This window comes from Brienomyrus brachyistius, chromosome 21 (assembly GCF_023856365.1).
Source record: "Brienomyrus brachyistius isolate T26 chromosome 21, BBRACH_0.4, whole genome shotgun sequence".
NCBI classification, from domain to species: Eukaryota; Metazoa; Chordata; class Actinopteri; order Osteoglossiformes; family Mormyridae; genus Brienomyrus; species Brienomyrus brachyistius.
In genome coordinates, this window is record NC_064553.1 from 8,153,357 (window position 1) to 8,178,115 (window position 24,759).

At 45.9% G+C, this 24,759-nt stretch overlaps 1 protein-coding gene across 5 annotated transcripts in view; it reads right to left on the reverse strand.

Annotated features, from left to right (window-relative positions):
• LOC125716885 (SH3-containing GRB2-like protein 3-interacting protein 1) overlaps nucleotides 1-24,759 on the reverse strand; it is a 53,650-nt gene that overhangs the window by 6,799 nt on the left and 22,092 nt on the right. The window contains exons 4-22 of one of the 5 annotated variants that reach the window (XM_048989697.1): nucleotides 22,120-22,183; nucleotides 21,613-21,637; nucleotides 21,346-21,408; nucleotides 21,189-21,246; nucleotides 20,190-20,368; nucleotides 14,019-14,030; nucleotides 12,909-12,933; nucleotides 12,628-12,733; nucleotides 12,228-12,307; nucleotides 11,775-11,861; nucleotides 10,292-10,366; nucleotides 9,691-10,200; nucleotides 8,243-8,367; nucleotides 7,206-7,359; nucleotides 4,791-4,850; nucleotides 3,327-3,438; nucleotides 2,323-2,478; nucleotides 1,440-1,572; nucleotides 66-268 (exon numbers count right to left, since the gene is read on the reverse strand). In XM_048989697.1, the coding sequence (XP_048845654.1) occupies nucleotides 66-268; nucleotides 1,440-1,572; nucleotides 2,323-2,478; nucleotides 3,327-3,438; nucleotides 4,791-4,850; nucleotides 7,206-7,359; nucleotides 8,243-8,367; nucleotides 9,691-10,200; nucleotides 10,292-10,366; nucleotides 11,775-11,861; nucleotides 12,228-12,307; nucleotides 12,628-12,733; nucleotides 12,909-12,933; nucleotides 14,019-14,030; nucleotides 20,190-20,368; nucleotides 21,189-21,246; nucleotides 21,346-21,408; nucleotides 21,613-21,637; nucleotides 22,120-22,183 (2,227 nt within the window). The remainder of the gene's footprint in view (nucleotides 1-65; nucleotides 269-1,439; nucleotides 1,573-2,322; nucleotides 2,479-3,326; nucleotides 3,439-4,790; nucleotides 4,851-7,205; nucleotides 7,360-8,242; nucleotides 8,368-9,690; nucleotides 10,201-10,291; nucleotides 10,367-11,774; nucleotides 11,862-12,227; nucleotides 12,308-12,627; nucleotides 12,734-12,908; nucleotides 12,934-14,018; nucleotides 14,031-20,189; nucleotides 20,369-21,188; nucleotides 21,247-21,345; nucleotides 21,409-21,612; nucleotides 21,638-22,119; nucleotides 22,184-24,759) is intronic. The other 4 variants (XM_048989698.1, XM_048989700.1, XM_048989701.1 and 1 more) reach the window with 4 other exon arrangements.

The following is a 24,759-nucleotide window of genomic DNA, read 5'->3' on the forward strand; positions in this document are numbered from 1 at the left end:
CACAGCTAGATGGTGGTGTTAGGCGAGATCGGGGACATGACTGTGGTTAAGGCCGGTTGTCTCACCAGACAGCTGGGGGAAGAGCAGCTTGAAGCTTAGTCACTCCTCCTTCAACCGGGACCAGAAACTGAACGTTGTTGAGGGCCACAGGAGTGGTCATGGCATCTCCATTGTACTTGTAGTCTATCCGGACGTCTGTACTGGAGCCGTCGCAGCGCCAGCTGACCGCTAGGTTCAACGGCGTGGACTGGATGCCTTGTGCAGATACCTGGGAAAATACGCACCAGTTTGACAGCTCGGGGACCAAGGGCATGCAACTCTGCACCTGACGAAGCAGATTGGCTGAACGGAGTCACATGGCCAATGGACAGTCATCCCACCACAGACATACTGTACGGATTTGATTATCAGGCATATATGGGAGGCAGATGAGGGAGAACCGGGAGCTGTGGGGAAGGACGCTGGCTAGGTTTAGGCAGTATTCCCGTAATACCGTATACCTTGATTTTTATGGGATTTTGGGGGCTGGCTACGATTAGGCAGTATTACCGTAATACTGTATACCGTGATTTTCATGTTATTTTGGGGATACATACAGTAACGTGCAAAAGTCTTCGGCAGTTCAAAGAAACGTTTAAAGCTATTTATCTGGGTAGTAAGTGCACTTTTGCACGGAACAAAAAAACACAATTTAACATTAGAACATATGTAAATTAAGAGTAACACAATAAAAAGCTAGTAATAATTTCTACTGTTTTCCAAAAAGTTACTGATATCTAATTGGATGGCTAGATGAGCCCTGCTTCAGTTCCCTCTTCAGAGGCACCACAGCTATTCCACGTCTATATTAAATTTCACCACCAGCTCACTTAATTAATCAACTCAGTTAATTAACTTAATGAGATATTGATTAGCCAATGTGATGGGGTTTTGGCGAAGTCATGGGTATATTGCGTCGTTGCTTGTCAATACTGTTGTGCTTTTAGGAACGGCTTTGAAATAGCTAATCTGGCACATTTAGAAGGCATCACTATTTTACGCCAACATAAAGATCATTTGAACATCATTTCCTTTGGCTGCCTAAGACTTTTGCACAGTGCTGTATTCTGGGTATATCAGTCAAAAATTCCCCTCCCCTCCCCTTACCAGCGAATTCCAGGATAGTGCTGCTTTGTAAAATTCCGTGGAAATACCATTTACTGCAGTTTAACGTCTGGAAAGTATGACGGCACTAAGAATTAGATACCACCCAAGCCTAGTGCTGGTTGAGGTTGCGTTGGTAAAGCTCGCCGGCTTATCGTACCACTGCTGAATGGCGGAACGACCGATTTCCGGGACATTGCGCATCATTCGCGGATGTCAGTGAGCTGTTGGCAATTTGCGGTAGGTTCCGGGGACTTCCCAGTGAGGCGAGACGCTGCCCCATAACATTCCCCTACCTGATACTTCAACATATCGACGTTGTAGTACGTTGCCTGGGGCTTCTGATCCGCCACCTTCTTTAAATGTGTCATCAGGTTTGGCATGTTTACCCAGAATTCCTTGGAGTTGGCATTCGACTGTGTGGTGTCACTGTGAAGAGAGAAACGCGGGTTTCATTAGGGTCCCTTCATATGGCTCTTATGCTAAGGATTTTATCCCTGGTGTTCAGGGGAGAAACCAGGCACAGAAGGGTTATATTTTTCATTAAGCTGACTTTGTGTGCGACTGCATTCTTGACCCGCTTCTGGCTCATATTAACTTACAGTATAAACATGGACTCTGGGTGGACAAAACATTGCTGCTATTTCAATGAGGACCACACTGACCGTGACGCTCATGGACATTTGTCCCAAAACCTGAATAAACCTAAACAAATTATTTGTTTAAGAGCTGGAATTAATGGCAGAAAAAAAGACTTTCAAAATGAACAAACACTGACAGAAAGTAAATGTTAGATAACTTAATTTAGCTAAAAAGTGAAAGTTCAGCTGCCTAAGTACAATACTTTGATGGATCAACTTTGGTCTAACAAAAAAATTTCATCAAAAATTGAATATAGCCAGCCAGTTTTGTTTTTTATGCGTCTTGATACATTTATTCACTAAGGTCTTTTCAAATGATTCTTCCTGATGTCTGTTTGCAATGTATTTTTATGGTCTCTTACAAACACTGAGTTATTCTTATCTTTAAAATTGATCTTTGAAGACATTTTAAGCAAAGTTACCAGTTACCAGTGGTTACCAGTGATTCTTTTATTTCGAAGACACAAATGGGATTCCTGTGGAGTATCCTGGCTGACATGGATCAGGGCTGGAAGCGGTGAGTTAAGCCGTTATTTACCAGCAAAGCAGCTGAGGATTAGGGAGAACGTGCTCCAGGCGGCTGTAGTTGGTTATGCTGAAGGTCAGGATAGAAGGAGATGGGTTGTTGGCAAAATGCCTGGTGATCCCAGCAGGGAAGGAGAGCACCATCTCCCCTGTGATCTTCACCACGCACCTTGACAGGGGAAACCATTACGGTGTTTACAGCCACTTCCTGTCACATGATTCATTAGAGGGAGTGCTCTTCTAGGGCAGACATGGCAGTATGCAGAGATTAGCCATGAAGGACAGAAGTGAAGCATATATATAATCGTATATAATACATAACCATTATCTTAAAATCAGATTAAGTAATGGTCAAACTGAAATTTTCAAAGATACAGCTCTGAAAAAAATTAAGAAACCACTCTATGTTTTTTAAAAATCTGCTTTTATAAATCCTGGTTTAGTCCTGGTTCTGCTGGCAGAAGGCTACGCTGCGAGGCAGGCTGCTTACAGGCTCAAAGTTTGTAAGACAGCAGTACGCAAGAACAAGGTGAAGCAGGAGACACTGGCAATGACCAGAAATCAGCCAGGTAGAGGGCAGAAGCGACTTTCTAATGCCAGAGATGACCATCAGCTTTCCGGCAGCGGATAAATCAGAGGATGACCTCGAGGGACCTTCAAAAGAATGGGAAGTATAAAGTGTTGTGAAGTGCACTGTTCATATCAGGCTCCTAGAAGCAGGAATGAAGACCCATAAAGCAGGGAAGAAGCCCTTCATTAATGAGAAGCAGGGAAGAGCCAGGCTGCAGTTTGTAAGAAAATGTATATTTTACACAGGCGAATACACATAAATTGAGAAATAAGTGAAACTGGAAATTTTGATTTGGTCTCTTAATCTTTTCCAGAGCTGTATTGTGCCAGATTCTGAAAGTAGCATTTTGTAATTAAAACTCTCATCAATAATGATGGAAACGATACCAATATTTCTTATGACAATGGCAATAAAGATCGCAAGTCTGCCCGAATGCCTTCACTTACTTGCTGGGGTCGGCTCCCTTAAAGTAGGCATTGACAGTCTCCGTGAAGGCGGCTGCTACGGGTAGCGTGTCCTGGGCCCCCATGGTGAGTGGGCTGGGCCCCCGGGAACAGCCTGAAACACAATAACCACCACTGAACCAGGTGGTGCCACTCTGAACAGGATGTGACATCAGAGGAGGTGCCAGTTACCGCGGCCGCATGCACAGTCCCCCGCGAGTCCGAGGCGGTCGCTTCCAGCTCCGCCATCTGTTGATTTGGCTTTTAACACCGATCCACCAGGTGGCGCACCATCACCACGGAGGGCTACGTTTCTGTTCTGTCTTGACTCACAGTCACAGTCACAACCCTGAGCCGGAATTCAGGGAAGCCAGACCACCTGGGACGGTCTCCAACCACAACGCAACAAAAAAGCTCCGGCATCCAAACGTCACGCCAAACTTCCACCCTCCCCGCAGTTTGATTCTTGCTCGTTTTCACAAATACACACGTAGGTAGCATCCATATTGCGCGAGTCCCACATCATGTCAGAATCACTAACTTCCCACCATAAATCAAAAGATGACTGCAGGCACAAACTCCCACTGAAGCCTTAAATAAATGCCCGTAAAACCATTCCCGGAAACTCATCACATTAGTGCTGGAGCCGATATATTGTGAATGATGTCATCGGTTTAATAGTGTTTACCGCTCCTTGAGATCTGATTGGCTGCCTTTCTTGAAGGCAACATAAAGTATAAGTCCATAAGTATATCCAACTTCCATATCAGTACAGGGTCTCAGTGAGCTTGGAGTTTATCCTACCCTAGGACACAAAGCAGAGACACCTTTTCTTAACAGGATGCTAGCAGTAATGCAGGCTTATATACAGTAAAAGTGAAGGACATTTATAGCTGATGGAACTACAATTGAGACACAATCCCTATAAGATTTCAAATGCAACTACTGTTCATTACATTGTGAAATATTCTAACTACCATCAGCACAAATCAGGTTTCATGATGACAGGCGACCCACATCACTGCTTGTTATCACGTCATCCAGTAGAAAAATAAAGACGATGTTTATATTTTATCCTTTAGGTTAAATTTTTGTTTTGGGGTCAGGATATAAAAATCCGGTTTAGAGGTTTTGGACTGAATCTTTATGCGGGTCTGCTGGTACTGAAGAACGAAAATGAAAAGAAAAAAGAATCATAAATTGTGCATAATAAAAATTCATAAAAATACAACTTTACGGAAAAAAAAACAGAAACAAAATTAAAACACATCATGATGATGATGAAAATCTAATAACTAAATATAATAACACCCAGCCAATAGGAAATATGAACGTCTGGTGGTGAAAAGGGGAGGAGTTATTAGGGATGGTGGCCATATGCAGCATGTTAGGGGCTGAAGGGGGAGGAGCAGGGGGCGGGGCTTGAAGCATTCAGGTTTGAGTGCCACTAAACTGGGCACCACTTACCTTCGAAGGTTAAATAAAACTTCCCTCTGTCAAACCAAACCAGGGAAGGCTGGTCATTCTCTGCGTGAGGGGCGGGATTTGAAGTGGGACGGAGCAGGGAGGTGGGGAGGGAGAGAGAAGGACAATAGTGTGAGTCACGCGGCAGGTCTATCACACGACACAGTGGGCGGGAACACAGAAGGCACTGCGAGCCAATCACGACTGAGGGGTGGAGTGGGGTGGGCGGGGTCCTCTTTGCTTTGCTTAGAGGCATGTGGGTATTAGCGCTACATATCGGAACTGTACACAACAGGCTAGCCTGAACACTGGCCTAATCAGTATTTAGTCCATAATTTCCCCCATGACAGTGTTTGTTTTCAAAACACTATTTTGATCATCTACTATAATTTAATAGAGGATCTGGAGACTGAATGAGAATTATGAGCTTTACGAAGCACAGGGTACAAAAAGAATAGTACTAATTATTTATTTTTTTAATTCTCGTAAATAACTTGAATATTTAAAATTAAGTTAACAAGATTAATGACTGTTAGGCCTGAGAATTTTTTTGTTTGTTAGAAAAATTATGATGTTATCCTAATATATAGCTGCAAAGCGCTACATGCCCAGCAGGGGGCAGCCTTGTGCAGAAAGAGTGGGTATAGTGATGGGTGACAGAGAGTGGGAGGGGCAAAGATCGGGCACTCTATCAAAGCAGCCCGGGTTAGTGTAAGAAATCCACAGGGTGGCGTTTACAAGGGATTTCTGGGAGGAGAGTCCAGGGGAGCTGAATTGCAGGGGGTTCCTTTCAAGTGTCTGAAGACTGATATGAATATAAAACACCCTTTTCCTGCTACAGCTAACATGTCAATCAAACTAAATGATAACATATCATTTATACAATCGGGTAAGTATTAGCTACTAAAATTCTGAATCAAGTTATTTATGTGTTTCTGGCCTGATTTCCAACACGGCCATTCGCTGCCTAATAAAGGTTAAAGAGAAATAAGTCAAATTTTGTTGTACACAAATTTCCTCGGCCAGCAAGCGCAAAGAGTACGGTTTGACAGTCATGCAAGAAGACGAAACATATGCATTTGGTATTTTCTCAGCTATCAGAGACTATTGACGGCAAGATGCTCGTTTCAAAATGCCGTTGTTTATGTTTGTAAAAGTGTGGCACTGAGTGGAGATGCCAGCCACACTTCCCGGGGCTTTTGTAAGATGCGTCGTGAAACGGGGAGGAATGAGGACAGGAGGTAGGTAGGGCAGGAGATCTGGGGGATGCTACACATGCTTGAGAACGGGAACATCCTAAAAGGCTGCAGCCCGTGCCTTTGTCTTCCCGCAAAATCCCCCTGCCATGTGATGGCGTGCCATCCTGCACACTGCCTTTGGGATGGGTCAAGGGGGATGCGGCCATGGGTGACAGATGTGCGCCAGGGCGGAGTGCATTGTGGGTGATGATGATTCTGCCGCCAGGCCCCATACCGTACCTCCGGGCCTCTCACAGCTTCTGTCAAAGGTGGGCAGTTTGTCTACAAAAACGTCATCTTCTGACATCACCGAACGAAAAAAAATCGACCAAAAAAATAAAGGGAAAAAAAAAGAAAAGACACAAACACAAGGGACGTAAATCAAGCATAACGGAAAAGGTCGCAAACAAAAGGACGAGACGACTGCTGGGACAGACACCCGGGCGCTCAAAAGGGACGTTCTGAGTGGAGAAATGAGCAGAACGGAGGAGAAAATGGAGTATGCAAAACGAGAATAAAAAATAAGCGTGTTTATAACATATTTCAGTACTTGGAAATCTTTATCCTGGTCACTGCCTTTTTGTCATTGCCCCAAAATGTTTCTTGCAATTTTAGCGTAGCCACATATTGTTACAGCTGTTTTTTTTTTTTTTTTTTTTTACAGCTGACATGATCTATGGAGACAAATCCATTAGCATTCAGGAAGTAAGGAAATAGTAATTCAGTGGGCTATGGATCCTAGCGAAGAAAAAGCAGAGGCTGTTACAGTCACAATACTTCACAATGTCCATCAAATAAACAACCAATAAATATATTAAATACACCTGTCACCAACATCTTCTCTGGCAATAGCTCTACAGTCACCTTTAACTAGGAAGCAGTGAAAGAGAAAACTTCTATTTCATTATCCTGCGTAAAACAATAGCTTGATAGCTCATATGTAAATAACTGCAAGCCCTGATTATGAATTAATGTTTTTTTCATTTAAAACCGATGCATTCTTCTCATCAAATATTTTTTAGGATTCTAGAATGTAGACACCTGCCTTCATACATAAAAACAATTGAACGAGACACAGCGGTCAGACGATTTTGTCAGACAGTTCGTTAGGCTAAAAACGAGAAACTGACAATGGAGACAGGAGACAGGACACGTCGCGATGATGGGAAATGATGCACACCTGACACAGAAACGGACAGCTCTTTACCAACGGTGGGAGTGGTGGCGGCACTCAGGGAGTTGGTGGACGATATGGAGGAGGTGCTCTCAGCCCGAGCCAGGGGGGCAAAAGGGGGAGGGCTGGAGGAGTTGATAGGGGGGCTGAACGGCCGGGCCTGAGAAGACAACAGCAAGTCAACAGCAAGGCTGGTTTGGGGACATGGTCCTCGCAAGCCCTGCCTGTCAGTACACTGCTTCTGTAAGGAATGACCCGTGTGCGGATTTTTAAATCCTGGATCTGGCAACCAGCTGCCTGTCAGTACACTGCTTCTGTAAGGAATGACCTGCGCATGGATTTTTAAATCCTGGATCTTGCAACCTGCTACCTGCACTGGACTTTTGCTCCAGTCGAGCTCTTTGTTATGCAGCCCCGACTGAACCGCTGAAGCGGAGAATGACATGATTCAAAGCCGAATTTTTCTATGTGATTTTTCTATGACTCTGAGTGTTTCGGCAGTCATGAAAGGGCTTGATGAAATGCAGTACAAATTAGGTGTTTGTTCAATAACTTGTTACATAAATGGAACATAATTTCATGTGACACACAATTTATAACACACCTGTAACCCTTTTCCCTTTCACGATTAAAATCATCATCTGAAATGATATTACAGTGCAACCTACTATTAATCAATTGGCAAACTTTAAAATTATGTTTCCTTTAATTAAAATATTGCTTGATTAATTACTTAAAACTGTTGAAGAATGAACGCTAAAATGAAAACATTGTGTCCCTTCCTGATACAGGAACGGTTATTTCTTTGGCTCTATTTAAACCTCTATCAACCTTTGTACTAAGCAGTTAGGGTAAATTAGTCCAATCAGAACTGTTAAGCTCAAATAGTAGTTAAGAGCGTAATTGGAAAACTCACATACACAACAGTTCACCACCCCCATACACAGGGCACCTCTAGATTCAGTAATGAAATGTCCCAGTAAAACTGACCATTAAAACTAGTTACAGAATGTGCATTGAGTGGGACAAATGAACTTTCTTACCACATCCCCTATACTAGGTTTTCCAGGAGGAAGTTTAGGCCTTGACGATGGCCGGGGTGGGGGAGGGGGCGGAGTCGGACTGCTGGCAGCCAATGGTGTTGCAGGACGGGCAGGGGAGGAGGAGCCTGAAAAATGATAGAATAAAACCCAGCACTGACAACATGACCTGCAAAAGTTTTTACATAATTCCACATAATTCCTACAGCTCCCAGCACTTACAGAGGATGGGGGACTGCTGGTGCGCTGGCATCACTAAAGGGCATCTTCACAGCCAAAGCCAAGTACAGTGATCCCCGCTATATCGCGGTTCAGCTACAGTCTCGCGGCCCCGATATTTCCCCAACACATCACAGTTCTCTGCATATCGCATACCTTACTTGTGGTCCGACTGTTGTGCGCAAACTTTCTGTGAACTTTTCGTTTTATTTTAAGCCCTACGATTTAAGGCATAAACTATAAATTTTTTTTATTTATATGCTCTTTCTATATCACAGATTTTCACCTATCGCTGATGGGTCTGGAACGTAACTTCCATGATAGGTGGGGGATCACTGTATATAAACACTCACTGCATGAATTTGCCACCACAGCCAAATATGTATTAATTAGAAAGCGCAGTTCCGAAATTCATATACAACAATACATTGCATGATATTAAGCACCTGGGTCTAGATTAAAGTTAAGATAAACAAAACAAATGAAAATAATACAAGCTCTTAATACATTTATATTACATGGGCACAGAACAACTATAATTACTTTCTTAGCAAAGGAATTTTGTGAGAATAGAGAGAAATTTAAGTGAAATTCCTAATTTCTCAGCTGAATACTTATTATTCAGCATTTCTTTCCCAAAAACTTTCATTAATCAAACTGATGTCTTGAAATTGCCCACAGTTTGTGTGCCCTGAGATGTACTGGCTTCCTGTCCATGATGCTTCTCTGCCTTCTGTCCTGTTCTCACTGGGACACTGAAGCCCTGTGCTAAGCAAGCACTGCTTCACATTTACCATCCACATCCAGCAGATGGTTCTGTCTAAGGAGACATATAAGTGAGGATAACTTGGGGTCAGAGTGCAGGGCCAGCCAACATCCCAGAAGGGCCCAACAGTGATGATCTCTCTGCTGGCCAAGGGACTGTGACCTTTCAGCCATAGAGGCATCCCAAGCTCAGTGGGGTGTGGAAGACAGACATTCATAGAGCACAGCAGTGTTTCTTGTCAAGGGTCAATGTCCATCTACACATTCAATTATCTAACACTTTCACACATGACATCTTATAGTAGAGAAAAGTCTTGCAATTTACTTGTGCCGACCGGGATTTGAACCTACAACCTTTACAATAAAAGCGCAAGGCTCTACTTGTTGATCTACTTTGCTGACAAGCCCTGCTTTCTAAGCACTGCACCATTTGGTATCTCTTGGAGAGGATTCACAAACAGACTCACCGCTTGCAGTACCTGAGTAGGGCCCAGGGGACGACACCACTGCTCTGTAGGTGGGAGGGGGAGGGGGAGGAGGCGTGGCCCGTGGACCCGGGGTGAGCTCCTTGGGTGAAGCCGTCATATCTGGGAGATCCTCCTTCAGCGTTGCTGTCTCACAGCTTGCTTTGTCTCCCTCGTCCAAGACTAGGGGTGGCGGGATGACGCCCGCAGGTCTGCGGCTCGGAAGAGGGGGGCTGGCGGGCGAGTCCGGCACTTCGGAAGGACCCTCGTCAACAGGTGGCGGAGGACTCGGTGGGAGGGATGGGGGCAAGGGAGGGGCGGGTTCTTCAGGAGGGGGTGGGGTCTCGGGCGACTCATCGTTGAAACTGACCCACTTGCTGTCCGTCGTTTCCTCGCTGGACTTTGGGACCTTCACCGGGCCAAATATGTTGTCCAGGTCGGTCATGGATACCTTTATGGGGTTCTCCGGTGAACCGGGGTCTACGTCCTGGTCCTCGTCACTTTCAGCTATGACTGCATCAGGCGCAACCCAGAGAGGAAAGATCTGTTACCACGAACACAGCTGAGACTCCGCGAAGCCTACAAAGCGGTGTGAACCACCCACCTGCTGAATCTGGCTGGGAGGCGCCGCCAGCAGGCGGAGCAGCCGGGACATTTTTCGGCGGTAGCGGAGGTGGAGCTGCAAAAACAACCAGCGAGAACTCCGCATAAGGTTCGGGGTCTGGGATTGGGTCAGCAGAGTACAGCACAAGCATGCCAGTCAGCCATGCTTTTAGCTCATGAGAGTTTGACTTACACGAAAATGTATGGAGGGCAGAAGGAAAAATGATTGGTTCAGAGAGATAACCAATCACATTATAGAGGAGGTGGGTCCAACCAATCAGATGTTGCTTGGACCCTCCTCCTCTACAATGTGATTGGTTATCTCTCGGAGTGTAAGTAAAACTCCCACAACCATGATTTTTACAGAAACCATTCAAGATGTTTAACAGAACTTGTTTTTTTGTTAAAATGAGAATCATTGTCATCATAAACACTAAAAGCATATTATTGCTCTATAAAAGGGCCATGATCGGCGCAGTGAAAGCTACCCCTCACCAGCACTTCGCCTTAGCTTGTAAACCCCTCCCAAGACAGACAGGCAGTCTAACACGCATAAGAACGACCACTCGCGCCTTTGACAACCTTCAGACTCCAAGAACCTACTGTGGTGCCTTTCATGGCCATACACACACACGCCTCCGCCTGACCTTGGAGAGATTCACACACGAAGTAGCAAATGTTTCTGAGCTTTAAAACTGAAGACAATACTGATCTGCAAGGAATTTAGTCACCATTCACTTGCATTCCAAATCCCTGTGACGAAAAGAATGCTAAACGCTTGCCGCTGCAGGGCAAGTTCTCGAAAAACGCTTTTCTGCAGGCTTGTCGTGTTTTTGCCAGAGAAAAGCAATCTAAAGACTAATTTCACAAAACATTAAGTGCTCCGTTTATGATATAGCCTTGCTGTGAAACTACAGCAGTACCAGGAATTCACGATACATTATCAAGACCGTCATTGAACCCGAACATGTTTTACTTCGGGGTGGGGGGGGAGGAGGTTGGGAGGTCTCATCCGAGTCCAAGGACACCGCCAATCAGTCCACATATTCTGAGCTCTACTATCGCTAGAACACTTGAGTAGTGACAGGTATGAAGTGGTGTAACTGACCAAAAAAATGGTTATACAGCCATTAATATATGTATTTCTGTACCAGAGACAAAATGATTATGGTGAACCACAAAGTCTTAGCTTGTGGGGTGGGCGGGGGGGGGGGGGGGGGGGGGGGGTGTGTGTGTGTGTGTCATGTGATGGGTCCTAGCAAGCACATTCAGGGGGGAAAACTCAAAAGCAATGGCTCACAGTTATTCACCTGCCAGCTGAACCTTGAAAAGACAGGATAACCCACCAATTGCGTGGGACCAATTGTGCATAATGTCGTCCTTTTTGTCTTTTTTTCTTTTTTTTTCAGGAAACGTAGCCCCTGCCGGCCATGTTTTATCAATGGTAAAAAAAAGAAAAAAACCTCTGTGTCTCAAAGACTTACTTCCAGTAGGAAAGGGTCTTGCCACAGGGGAGTCTGGGTGTGGCTCAGACAGAGGTGCCCCCCAGATCTCAGGTTCCTCTATAACCGCTTCAAGAGAGAGCACAGCACAACGGGGACATCAGTAAAGGCTGTGAAGACAGCGGGCCACCTGACAGACAACGGCCATTTCATTTCATGATAACAGCCCGGTGAGAATGCGATGTGCCCAGGAGACTGAGGAATCAATACTTTTATCTAAAGATACATTAGTTGGCAAAGACATCCAGACAGGTCATCAAGCCAAGTAGGGTTATCCTAATGCAAATTCCTGGTGCACTCCCTTCGACCTGCTGAAAAATAGCGATGAAATGAAATATATAAACAAAAATGCCCTTTTTGTGCAGATACACAAAGGACCCGGAGTGTCTCGGGTTACCGTCGGATCCAGTGGATCACGTGGTTTACAAGCCTTACCTGCTGCCTTCTCATCATCAAAGGCCGTCTCGAGAGGAGGCCCAAACAGGGCCGTCGCGTCCTCTGGGATTTTCGGACTTCTAAAGCAGCAAGGATAAGACGGTGTGAGACCACACTTCCCGGACACATCAGTCAAAAGCAATTTCCCACACAGTCAGATCGGGGGCAACAGACAGCATAGCAGCAAAGGAGATGCACTTCTGTTAGTGTCCAGTGTTTTTTTTAAATGGTATGTCTGTTTCAATAATTAGCCAAAAAAAAAAGTATGCCCCCTTGTGGCCACATCTGGAACTTTGTCTGCTCCTCTTCAGCTGTTCGCAGATCAAGACTTTAGCACAGAAATGGTCAATCGTATGAAACTGTTCTCCCCACCTTCCCCAAAGGGAGGGGGGTTACTAACTCAGGGGGCTGGACTGCAGGAGGTGCAGGGGGAGCAGGAGCAGGTGTGGGAGCAGGAGCAGGAGCAGGTGTGGGAGCAGATCGCCGCGGCCTTGCGATCTCTTCACCTGAGAGGAGAGGAACACAATCTGAGTGCGAGGAGGAGAGTGCAGATGAAACAGAAATAAATCGTGAAGCTGCTTCCACAGCCATCCTGCTATTCAGTAACTAGCAGCGCTTAACTCGTTAGCTTCTACGAGTTATTAGCACGCAAAGCATTAGCATATGCTGTTAAGTACTTACTGGAAAGATTTCTTTTGATCTGGCCCTGCAATTTAAAAACAAAATTAAGACAAATGAATTTAACGTTGCTTTAAAAAAAAAATGAAAACGATTGATACAAATCTACATATTCATGTGGAGCTATCGACCGCTTAAAATGGTGCGCTGGAGCGTTTCTAAGGACACGGCTGAAGAACGATACTCAAGATTGCGAGCAAGATCATCGAAACGAAAGAAAAACAACAGCAATGGCACCCCATCGCCTGCATGTCATTAACATTTAGTATCGTGTAGCTGTGATGCTAATCCGTGTGTGGCGCGACTGGGACCTTTATCCCCTGTGTTGTGCTGGATTAGTTTCTTACATAATGTTTGATGCTGCGAATACAAATCTCCACGCCAAAATGGAGACACCAAAGAAACATAATACTCATAAGCAGAAGAGAGATATACTGATTTATACCACAGCGTTGGTAAATACTACTTTCTTATTGGTCCAGAGATATCACATAGGTGGTGATTATTTTCATGGAACCACACAGGTAGTTCCGGTAGCCTAATAACAGTTCTGTATTAATGCATTTTAATGTCTTTATTAAACACATTAATATAAACACCTGTGTGATTTAACTCCTAAATAACCAGTCATTATCATCAGCATAATATTCCTGGGTTTTCAAAATGCAAGCATCTGTCTGTTGACGGATTTTATGGACTTGCTGCTTGCAGTAAGTAGCCTCACCAGATGTTGTATCTTTATAAGGACTATATTTTTAACAGCACTTTAAATACACGTTAAGTACTAATTGAAATAATTTGCTTCTGAAACATTAACTGTCATTTTATTATTATTTTTTTGTTTATTAGCTAGGGTATAAACCAGATAACCCACTTTGGGGTGTGTGGTTATGCGAAAATAATAAACTCCAACTTGATTGGTTGTTGATTGATTACTTTCTTGTTACTGCACATCTCGTCATGGTTTAATCTCCTACGTATTTGCGGTCTAACTGAATAAAGACACCCTGTTTACAGGGATTTCATTTGGGGGGGGCGTAATGCTGCCTAGCACAAGCCCGCTTACGTTTCACCGACCCGAGATCACAGTCATCTGTGGCGAAGACAACTCACCGGGCTACGTCTCTGTGATCAGCAAAAAGGGAGAGAGAAGAGACACCTGGTCAGAGAGTGACAAATCAGTCAAAAAAAAAACACACTGACAATATCTATCAAAGCATGACAAGGCCTATCTGGGCACTGGGGGCAAGACATGCTCTCCTCAGTGCGTCTCCCCTGTACTTCATGCTGTGAGGGGTGGAGACATGTAAGGAAAACATACATGAGCTCAGTGGAATAGAAGAACAAATCACTGCATGCGTTCATATGATGGCGTCTCTTTTCATCCAATGGGGTGCAGCCTTCTTTGCAGCACTGACTTAATGCATTTAAGGAACACGGGAATGAGTGATGAGGCGGCCGAGGGTGACACAGAAAAAGATCAAGCCAGTCACGACGGGGACGAGGCTTCGCGCCGTGCAGCGGGAGGGACGCGGCACAGTCATCAGCACGAGAAGTGCACTCTTGAGAAAATGAAGGGGAAAAAAAAAAATAAAAGAGTGAAAGTGGGCAGGCTTACTGGGCTTCTCCTCTGCAGAGCACGTCAGCATTGCGAGAGAGAGAGAGGCCGAGAACGAACACAGTGTTAGCTTGGCTGAACGGGTGGTCGGTTATGTACTAACGAGGCAATGATGATGAACTGGGAACGTGCCCGTTCATGTTGGAATTCGATAGGGGGGCAGGGGAGATAAAGTAGAAGACTGAATGGTAGATCAGACATTTTATGCTTATGCAGTGGTGCACTAGACAAACTTTACTGCTGCCCACCCCCCCAAACCAAGACTGGGGAGGATGCTGCCCTGGGCACTTGCCCATATTGGCCATGCCAAGATCTGCCACTGTGTTTATGGATTATGAAATCAAGTTAATTTCTAGTACCACTGTATTCACAAACCTGGCTGTGTACTACTTAGCTTGCTGACACCCAGACCAATATGTAACTGGAACTATAATGAGCTAACATGGTTCCTGACAAGAATAAATGCATCTAAAGGAATTAAGGTTCCCCAACATGTTGACTTAAATGCCAGTGGAAAACATTCCATGAAACTTCACTGAGAAGCAGGGCATGAATTGCTGGAAGGTTCTTAAGGCGAATTTAAAGACTGCATAGCTGCTTCTGAGAAATGCACAAGTATGCCCTTCTGAGAAACGGAAAAGTTAAAGATAGCATCAGTACAGCGACAAAAAACTCACCCGTTACCTACAAGATCCCACTGCTGCCGACTTGGCCCTCCCTACGCCTCCAGGTGTGTCATAACACTCTCTTCCTGTGCTGAGAGCAGTTTGACTCTTACTAGGGACTCTTCATCTTATTTGTTGACCCAACATATCATCTGCAACTTGCTCAGTTTTGTCAAACTATTATCCAGACTTCTTCCAAATGCTTACAGTACCCATCACAGGCCTCAGGCCCACACATTCAAATGCTAAGGGAAATTTAGCAACACCGATTAGCCTAAGGCTAGAGGCTAGATCCCTGCTAGATCTCTACAGTTTTTATTATTACTACTATCACTTTTGTTATGGTGCTTTGTTGATGTTTTTTCTGACCATATTGACAGGACCTTGAACTATATCCATCTACTTGGTCACAATGCTACACTGCCTATCACTACTCCCCATATCTGGTTTAACCGCAGCGGTCGGCTGTCACCCTGCAACTAGGTCATCAGGTGGCACTGTGGTCGAGGAAGTTGAATTCAAGTTCAAATCAGGTTATATAATTAAGCTATAACCACGAGTCTTGGAATCGTCTACTGGATGACTCTATAACGTGACACAACCTTGTGCATCCAGAGGAACAGCCCCCGCAGTCCCCGTCCGGAGGAGCAGCCCCCGCAGTCCCCGTCCAGAGGAGCAGCCCCCGCAGTCCCCGTCCAGAGGAGCAGCCCCCGCAGTCCCCGTCCAGAGGAGCAGCCCCCGCAGTCCCCGTCCAGAGGAGCAGCCCCCGCAGTCCCAGTCCAGAGGAGCAGTCCCCGCAGTCCCAGTCCAGAGGAACAGCCCCCGCAGTCCCCGTCCAGAGGAACAGCCCCCGCAGTCCCAGTCCAGAGGAGCAGTCCCCGCAGTCCCAGTCCAGAGGAACAGCCCCCGCAGTCCCCGTCCAGAGGAGCAGCCCCCGCAGTCCCAGTCCAGAGGAGCAGCCCCCGCAGTCCCAGTCCAGAGGAGCAGCCCCCGCAGTCCCCGTCCAGAGGAGCAGCCCCCGCAGTCCCAGTCCAGAGGAGCAGCCCCCGCAGTCCCAGTCCAGAGGAGCTGCCCCGCAGTCCCAGTCCAGAGGAGCAGCCCCCGCAGTCCCAGTCCAGAGGAGCTGCCCCGCAGTCCCAGTCCAGAGGAGCAGCCCCCGCAGTCCCAGTCCAGAGGAGCTGCCCCGCAGTCCCAGTCCAGAGGAGCAGCCCCCGCAGTCCCAGTCCAGAGGAGCTGCCCCCCCCCCCCGCAGCCCCAGTCCAGAGGAGCTGCCCCCCCCCCCCCGCAGCCCCAGTCCAGAGGAGCAGCCCCTGCAGTCCCAGTCCAGAGGAGCAGCCCCCGCAGTCCCAGTCCAGAGGAGCTGCCCCCCCCCCCCCCTCAGTCCCAGTCCAGAGGAGCTGCCTCGCAGTCCCAGTCCTGAGGAGCTGCCCCCCCCCCCCCGGAGTCCCAGTTCAGAGGAGCTTCCCCACAAAGCTGCCCAGGTTTTCATTTCCATCTCTTTTGCGTCAACCAAAGAAATTAGGCGAATGGATCGGCTCAGCGCGCAGCGGGGGAGGGGTCAGACCAACCGTTGTTTTAGTTCCGAGCTCCATCAATGGTCAGTCCCCTCTTTCAACCTTCCTTTAGTCACCCAAGGAGCACTGCACAGTCAGTAGGTCTCCATGGATACCTTTTTCAAGGATGGGTTGCTACAAAGCCAGCTAATGCATAACTGATTCACACACAATCCCTGCATAACATCGGAGTAGTATCGGCTTTTTGTTTTTTGTATTCTGAAGATGATAACTGACTCAGGAAAAATAAACTCAACCTCTGGCTCTCATTGACGGATTCTGTCTCGACTATGTTATTAAAATTGATTGGTTTTGATTGCTGTACAACCAGAGTCAGATGGACAAGAAAAAAAAGACAGAATCTAATAAGTCATAAACTAATTACTTCTTGGCAACTGCGGGACTTTCTCTAGCCATACTCTCAACCTGTTGACACAGTCCTTGTCCATATTAAAATCTCTGAATAACATCACAGCATTTTGAAATCCATCATTCCCTTAGTTTTTTGTTTTGTTGAAGAAGGCCAAACAAGTGGACCTTTAAGTGTATTTCTGGCGGATGAATGAGAACTGTTAAAGTGGTCCACGGTTGCTGGGGAGGGAGAGTTTTGCGGGGGGAGGGGGGTGCAGGAGGCAGGCGGTTGGAGGTACATTGTAACTGTGTAAGTAGGTCAGACGATAAACCGGTGTACTGCAGTGTGTGCTGACACACAGCCAGACACACGGGGCATAAGCGACATCACACGTCCGAATGCATGTCCTTCTGGGGAGGTGGGATTATGGGTATGAGCCATATTTATACACAGCATAGTGCTGATGTCTTAGGCAGTCACAGAAAACGACGCTCCACTGATCTTCATATTGCTGTAAGACTGTGACGTCTGTCGAGATGCATCAGCTTAGCCACTTCAAAACCTCTCCTAAAATCCGACGTTTACAGCAGCGACGCAATACATGACTCGACCCCACCACGTTCGGCTAATCAATAACTCATTGACTTATTTAATTAACTGAGTTAATTAATCAAGTGAGCTGGTTGTGGGGAGAGGTTCAGGAGCTGAAGTGCTGTTCATCTAGTTATCCAGCAAGGTATCAGTAACATTCAGGAGAACAGAGGAAACTGATATTTTTATTGTGTTACTATTAATGTACATATATTTTATTGTTAAACTGTGTCTTTATCTGACCAAATATACACTTACTAGCCAGATAAACAGCCTTAAACATTTTGACTGTCTAAGGCCTTTGCACAGTCTGTGTGTGTGTGTGTGTGTATACACACGCACACACACACACACACAAACACAACACACAACAGCCATATATATTTTATATACCTATCTGAACTGTCTTGCAAAAATCATGTGTGTCGAGGTCTGGAATACATCAGAAGGTAAGCCAACACAAGTATTCTATATGTGCGGGAATAAAGATCTGTGTGACGTGAACACAGGCCAAATCATATGTATATATCTACTTATGTCCTCTTATTCTCAGAAAAATACTTCTTTGAGGCGTGATTCCAGTTTAGACATGGTGGAAATATCACAGGAATTAAATCAATATACGATCGGGAACTCTAGAGCAGGTGGGGAGTCGCGGTTAAGTGACTGGACTGGGATGGCTAATTTCCCAGGGGGGGGCCGACGTATTGTTTATTCAAGGCTCCAGCACTAAATCTGTTTTTACATCTTCGCCGATATTTTCCGCACGTCCCCCTGATATTCTCCACAGCTTTAGCTTCACAGTCGTCCACATGAGTGCCTGCGATGAGCTTCACGGAAAAGCCCAGCACCTGTCAGGCATTAGATGAGGGCAGTTCGTATACGCTTCACCACTCCCTCCTCGTAAGTGTAAGTCATCCCACAGACCACCAGCTTCAGAGTTATAGACACATAGAGCTGTGGGCTAAAGTTAAACTCCTATATATTAAATTACCCACTAAGCAAATAAAGTATACTGGCAGAAAAAAAAAATGCCAAGAAAGCAAAAAAAACTAAACGAAATGGCATACTAAAACACATCATGCACGCTTAATATCAGATGACAGCCATCAGCCGCACTCCAGTCCTTGGCCATCATCCTCCCCCCAGGGCTTCCCCCCCCTCCCGGGTGCCCAGCCTTGCCTTGAAAAGAAATGCCTCCTGTCTAGGACTTGATTTGAGATTTAATGGTTTGTTAGTTACATGTGCCTTCTGACAACAGAGAGCTTGGCAGCGGCAAAGAAGACTCTCGCTGGGATACTTAGAAGGTTCTAAAGGACTCGGAACTGGGAGTTCCTGTGCGCGGAGACGGGGAGAAGGAGCTTATGAAAGCACGCCTGGTCCTGATAGACCGAGAAGTAAGGACAGTAGTTAAGGCACAAGGTACGGAAGGGCGGAGGATTACGGAAGGGGGATTTCTGTCAGTCACCACTTCTTCGTGAGCCGCATTATTGTTTGAAGGGCATTCTGTGCAGGATTCTTTCAACAAAAGCAACTTCCATGAATATAAACATTAATTCTAGATGAGACTAATTTTATATATTTGCTGGGGGGGGGGGGGCTCCCCAGCAGCCACATTTCAGGAGCAGCTGTCATCATTTAGAACGATTTGTTCCAGCAGCCAAATTTGCATACATTAGCATGTTCTGTTTTGATTTGTCCGCTAAATATCCAGGACCCCCTGGTCCTTGCCTGATTGGCCGCGATTCCTTCCCCTCCCATCAGTTCATGCATCAGAGGTAGCCCCACCCATTCCACATCCGCCTCTGAAAAGGGAAACCTCCCAATTAACCTCATCGCTGCTGCCTAGTCCACACATCACACGGTTCCATTACATGTCTCAAAATATGCTCCCCCCCCCCCCCCCCCCCCCACCGCTTCTAAGGAGCTGTATGAGTCAAGGCCAGAATTCATTCTCAGCAGCGACAGTCCAGGATAAAAAAGATCCACCAGGCTGATGCAAAAGCCGTCCTTTAAAAGCAAAGACAGTGACGTTGGAAAAGACGCCCGGACTCTCTCGAATGCAGGACCCAAAGCCAGCCGTTGGCTGGTAATAGTCTCCCACATCCAGACCGGCAGGGATGTGCAGGGCTTCCATTTCATGGGATTTTTATGGAAAATTTAAAGCTGACACTCTGCAGTAGGAAACACTGCGCTGGTGTCCTCTGATATTCAGTCATTTTAGATTTTCAGATAAATGAGGTGACTTATGCTGATACTAGAGACCTTTGCAAAAATCATTTTCTGGAAAACTCTTCCTGTCTGGACCACGCCAGGCTTCAGCTGGTGCACATTTTCCAGGGTTAAATATTTTGCCAATTCCAATCACTGTGTAGCCCCAACACCCAAAAACCTGTACCTCTACGGCTGAGTCATTTAAAACCGCATTTAAAAACCGAAGCAACAAAAGACAAGAAGCAAGATGGCTGAAGACCAAAGAGGAGATGGAGATGGATGAAAACTCACCAGCGGAGAAGGTGACAGGGCAATGTTTCCAATGGAAGCCTTCAGCTCGTCCATGGAGGGAACGGAGCAGTTGGCGTTGCCCTCAGGTAACGGCTTGATCTTGATCTTGAACTTTTTACGATGGTCCTCCTCTTCCTCGGACTCACTAGATGAGTAAAAGTGCTTGACTTTGGGAGCAGGTGAGTCTTGGTTAAAGAAAACACGATCAAAGTATGCAGGCCTTCTGTCAGCTTACGGTACATCTGGGGGGGCGGGACTCACGTTGGTCTTCGTCCCCTAACCTGAACGGCTGACCTTGCATTACATAATCAGAAGCACCTTCAGTACGTGCAAAGCGAAAACATGCTCAGATTATCTCACCGATCACGACACCATCTACGAACTTTGTCTTTAGCCCTCACTCTTCATCCATAATCCATCTTTTAACAGCTCATCTACTAAAGTATACCCCAGTCAACATATGGCAATAAAGTACCATTCCTTCTGGTAAATCCTTGGACCTTTAAGTATTGTTTCAGGCTCCAGAACAGAGGCGTCTGAATCCCAGAGTTTCCTCCTAATGTTACAGCTGACTGGATATAACTTATTTGTTCCGGAACAGAAAAACAGGACGCCAACTGCTGTGATCTCGCAAATAACACGTCTGCCACCTCTCGCAGGCCCAGTCTTCCTGAATCAAAAGTTAAAAACAGATTTACAAATGATGTAGGCAAAATGAAACTAGAAGAAACTGGAATATTCTTCCAGAACAAGCATGAAAATCTGCAGTTTGAGATCGGGTGGGTCATTGTCATATTAATGACTCTTAATTGCATTATTGAAGTAAAGCGTTGGATAGCACAAAACGTTTCGTGTTTTCAGACACCGATATCCAGCCTGAGGTTAAATACAGCTGGAAACTGCACAGTTGGAACTTTGTTTGCATGGAGATGCACACTTCTAAAGAGAGCTTCCAAAGATCACGGTGAAAATCAATGTTCCCAGACACCTGAAGGATATCTCCATCTTCCTCTTCTGGCCTAATGCTATAGCCTTCATCATCGACTTCCGGAGAGTTCTGAAATAGCGAAAAGTGCATTTTTGGGGGAGTTTCCCAACATCAGCATCATAATCCATAACGAGGGGTTTAGCAGAGAGAGTTTGTGTCAGCTCTTACATATCGTTCCCAGTCGATATCCCCATGGAACCCGTTTGGAGCACCGTTAGCTCTTTTCTGTGACTGCAAAAGAAATCTATCATTAAAACTAACTGGAAAACATTTACTTGTTAGCATGTAAAGCATCCATAGAGGCCACCGATGTTTGCCTTCCCCATTGTTGCCCATTTTCCATCCCTCTTATTCCACACAATACAAACACTCCTGCTGACTCACAAAACAGAGGTGCTCACTGACATGCCCATCAATTGATCTTGTGACACTTACGCCCCCATCTTTGTCCGGTGACCCCCTGAAAGACAAAGAGGAAGAGCGTTGATGGGTAGATCTCGGGGGGGGGAAGAAACACAAAGGCGTCAGCAATTAAGAGTTTTTTTTAAACGCAAGCACAAATCGCAGCTAATTGTCAGAAGCGCTCCTACAGACACCTGTATCTGGAGGCCGCTGCATGGCAGACACTGACGCAGGCCCGTTACCGCGGCAACCAGTTAGCGCCCACCTTCGGTTAGCAGACGGCTCTTTATTACGTGAAGCACAGAGCGGAAACGCCCGTCGACTTTGACAGATTTCGTGCAAAGATTCAACCGAGTCGATGTCCTCTGAAGTCTGAAGAGGTACGATAATGATAAAGCCAAATCTCGACAAATAAACCGCAAGAAGAGTATTGCGATGCTGTAAGACATTTACTTCTACTTTATTGACTTCATTGACCTTCTGCCGCACTCCATGCATTACTTTTCATGCCTTAGCAGTGGGCCCCACCCCAAAACCTACGTGGAGTCAGTGTCCCTCTCTTTCTTCCGTATCCCGAAGGCCTTCCTGGTTCTCTTTTTCAGTCCTGAGGGCGAAAGAACACAGGAGTTTAACATGACGAACAAAGCCGGACTGGGAAGGTTGACAGAGGCACCAACAGGTACAAATACCGGGGTCAACCTTTGCCAAATGCCAGGAGAGAACGACCTGTGAATTAAACATGCAACACCTGTAATATTTCATGCATTGTTCAGTTGCAGACAGAGCAGTAAATATTTTTATATATGCGACACTGCTACCCACTAAGTCACCATGTCAGGTGAACAAAACGTGTCTTTTAATCGTGTTCTTACCACCGGTTCAAACCATGAAAGGCAATAATGTGACACAGTGGAACTGTTATCTACGTCCAATTACAGAGGAAATTCATTTGAATCAGATTAATTTGATTTAATTAAAATAGACGTCTGGCGATGCGAGAAATCTGACCGGGTAACTGGCTGATAACCAGACAAGATCTATTTTCTACTGAAGTAATTCTGCCTAAAACATCCACAGATGAGTCATCCCCCCAGTTTCATTCTCCCCCCCCCTCCATTACCCCAGATACCCCATATGCATCATGGTTCCTGTTGTTGTTACAGGTTTCGCACTCTACAGTTACACATCGGGGTGACTTAACACCAGTCCATTCTTGCATCTTCACCCTCTATGAACGGAGCTTAAGTGCATCACCAGCAGAAGGCCAGGAGATCTCCGCATTAACGGTCCGTGCAAAACGTGGAACACGGGGATGACAGTGGATACGAGGGGGCTGCCTATACCAGCCCTGGAACCTTTTTTTTAAATACATAACGATAAATTCAGGCTCTGGGTTCCCTGTCACCCAGATCAGGGTAAATGATTAGAAGATGAAAGGATGGCGTGGTGGAAGGATGGATGATCATATATCATGTAAGGAGGGAATGGAAATTGTGCAGTGCATAGCTACAGGAATTCATCTGGGGCCTTGAAACACTCAACGCAGAGTGTAAAAAAAAGGAAAAAAAATGTCATGTGACTCAGGATGACGGTATTCTGTGGAGAGTAATAGGAAGAAGGGCCGAGGGCGACGGTGGAGGCACAACCCCGCCCAACCCCACGACGGTGCGCTGATGCGCGCCACACAGACTTCCCATAATCCCCCTGATCCAGTGTGCCAGTCTGAGAGCCAGTGCGCGCAGAAAAAAACCAAACAGGAGCAGAGACGGCGCGAGGACATGATGCGCTGAGCGAAAGGAGCAATTATGAGCTTGGGACGACTGGAATTATCGTCGCACGCGTGACGTTCATGGCTTTCAAAGGCTCTGGATTTCAGTAACTGAAATATTACACCGCTTTGGACAAAACATAACCGATTTCTCAATTATAAATAATAATAATAACAACAGTAATAATACTAATTGCAGAATTTGTTATTAAAAACAAAATAATAATTTCAACTTGATTCCAAAATGTACAACGCCGCAGGGCTCACTAAAATACCTCAGAGACGTTATCCGTTTTCCAAAACAACATATACAGCTGATTCTGTTTTCACACTTCACTTTGCCTGTATGTTTCACTTGGCTTTAGTGCGTGATATTAAAGCACCGTGTGCATGATCTCCTGCATGAAGTTAACTGGCGAAAAGCAAAGCACGATGTATGGCTAAGGACTTGCAGGTTGCAAGGATAAAAGGGTATTTTCACTGTTTATTATGTGGGATATTTCAGAAACAAATACATTTGTTGGCTTGGGGCCTTTCTCACTCCTGTAATAAGAATAAACCTATTAAGATTATTTTTATTTATAGGCTTACCTAAACCTTGGTCGCTCATTCATTCATTTTGCAAGCACTTATCCAGTGCAGGGCTGTATTTGGGAGCCTGTCCAAGGCAGCATAGGGCTGAAGGTAGGGGAACACCCTGGATGGGGTGCCAGCCCATCGTAGGGAACATATACTATGGGCAAGTTTAACTAACTCCTTGTCTTTGGACTGCAGGAGGCAACAGATTTATCTAGATCAGTGTTTTCCAGATAATCCACATTTTCGCTTCTCTCCTTGCTTCCAACACAGCTGTACCTGGCATTCTATTTATAATATTTTTGACTGGCTGGGAGCTGGGAGGGAGCGAAAATGTGGACTGTCTGGGGGTCCTCGGGGACTGGGTTGGGAAATACTGATCTAGATGAACCCTCTGTGACGTGAGGAGAGCACGGAACCTGCACACAGGATTTGGATCCCAAACACTAAAGAAGTGGTGCTGCCTATTAAAACACCATGCCTCCCGTAGTTTGTTTTAAATGTTAATAATGGATAATTTGCCATAAAAAGCAGTGATTTGTTTAGGTCTGAATCATGTTCATTCTGCCTCAGTCCCAGAGCAGAGTGAAGCCATGCGACTGGCAGCAGGTCACTCCTGTCTGGTGAGAGATGGACGTGCTCCATCGCTGGATCATTCCCAAGCTCTGGATCGGCCCCTCCCTCCGCACGAGGTCCAGCACAGCAGCCCACAGGACTCTATTTCCTTGTTTGAGGACTAAATTGAAACCCCCCCCCCCGGCAAATGTTGTACAAATCTGACTTACCAAGGACGTACAAGCTCTACTGGCTGGAAAAAAAAAACCTAACAGACGCGA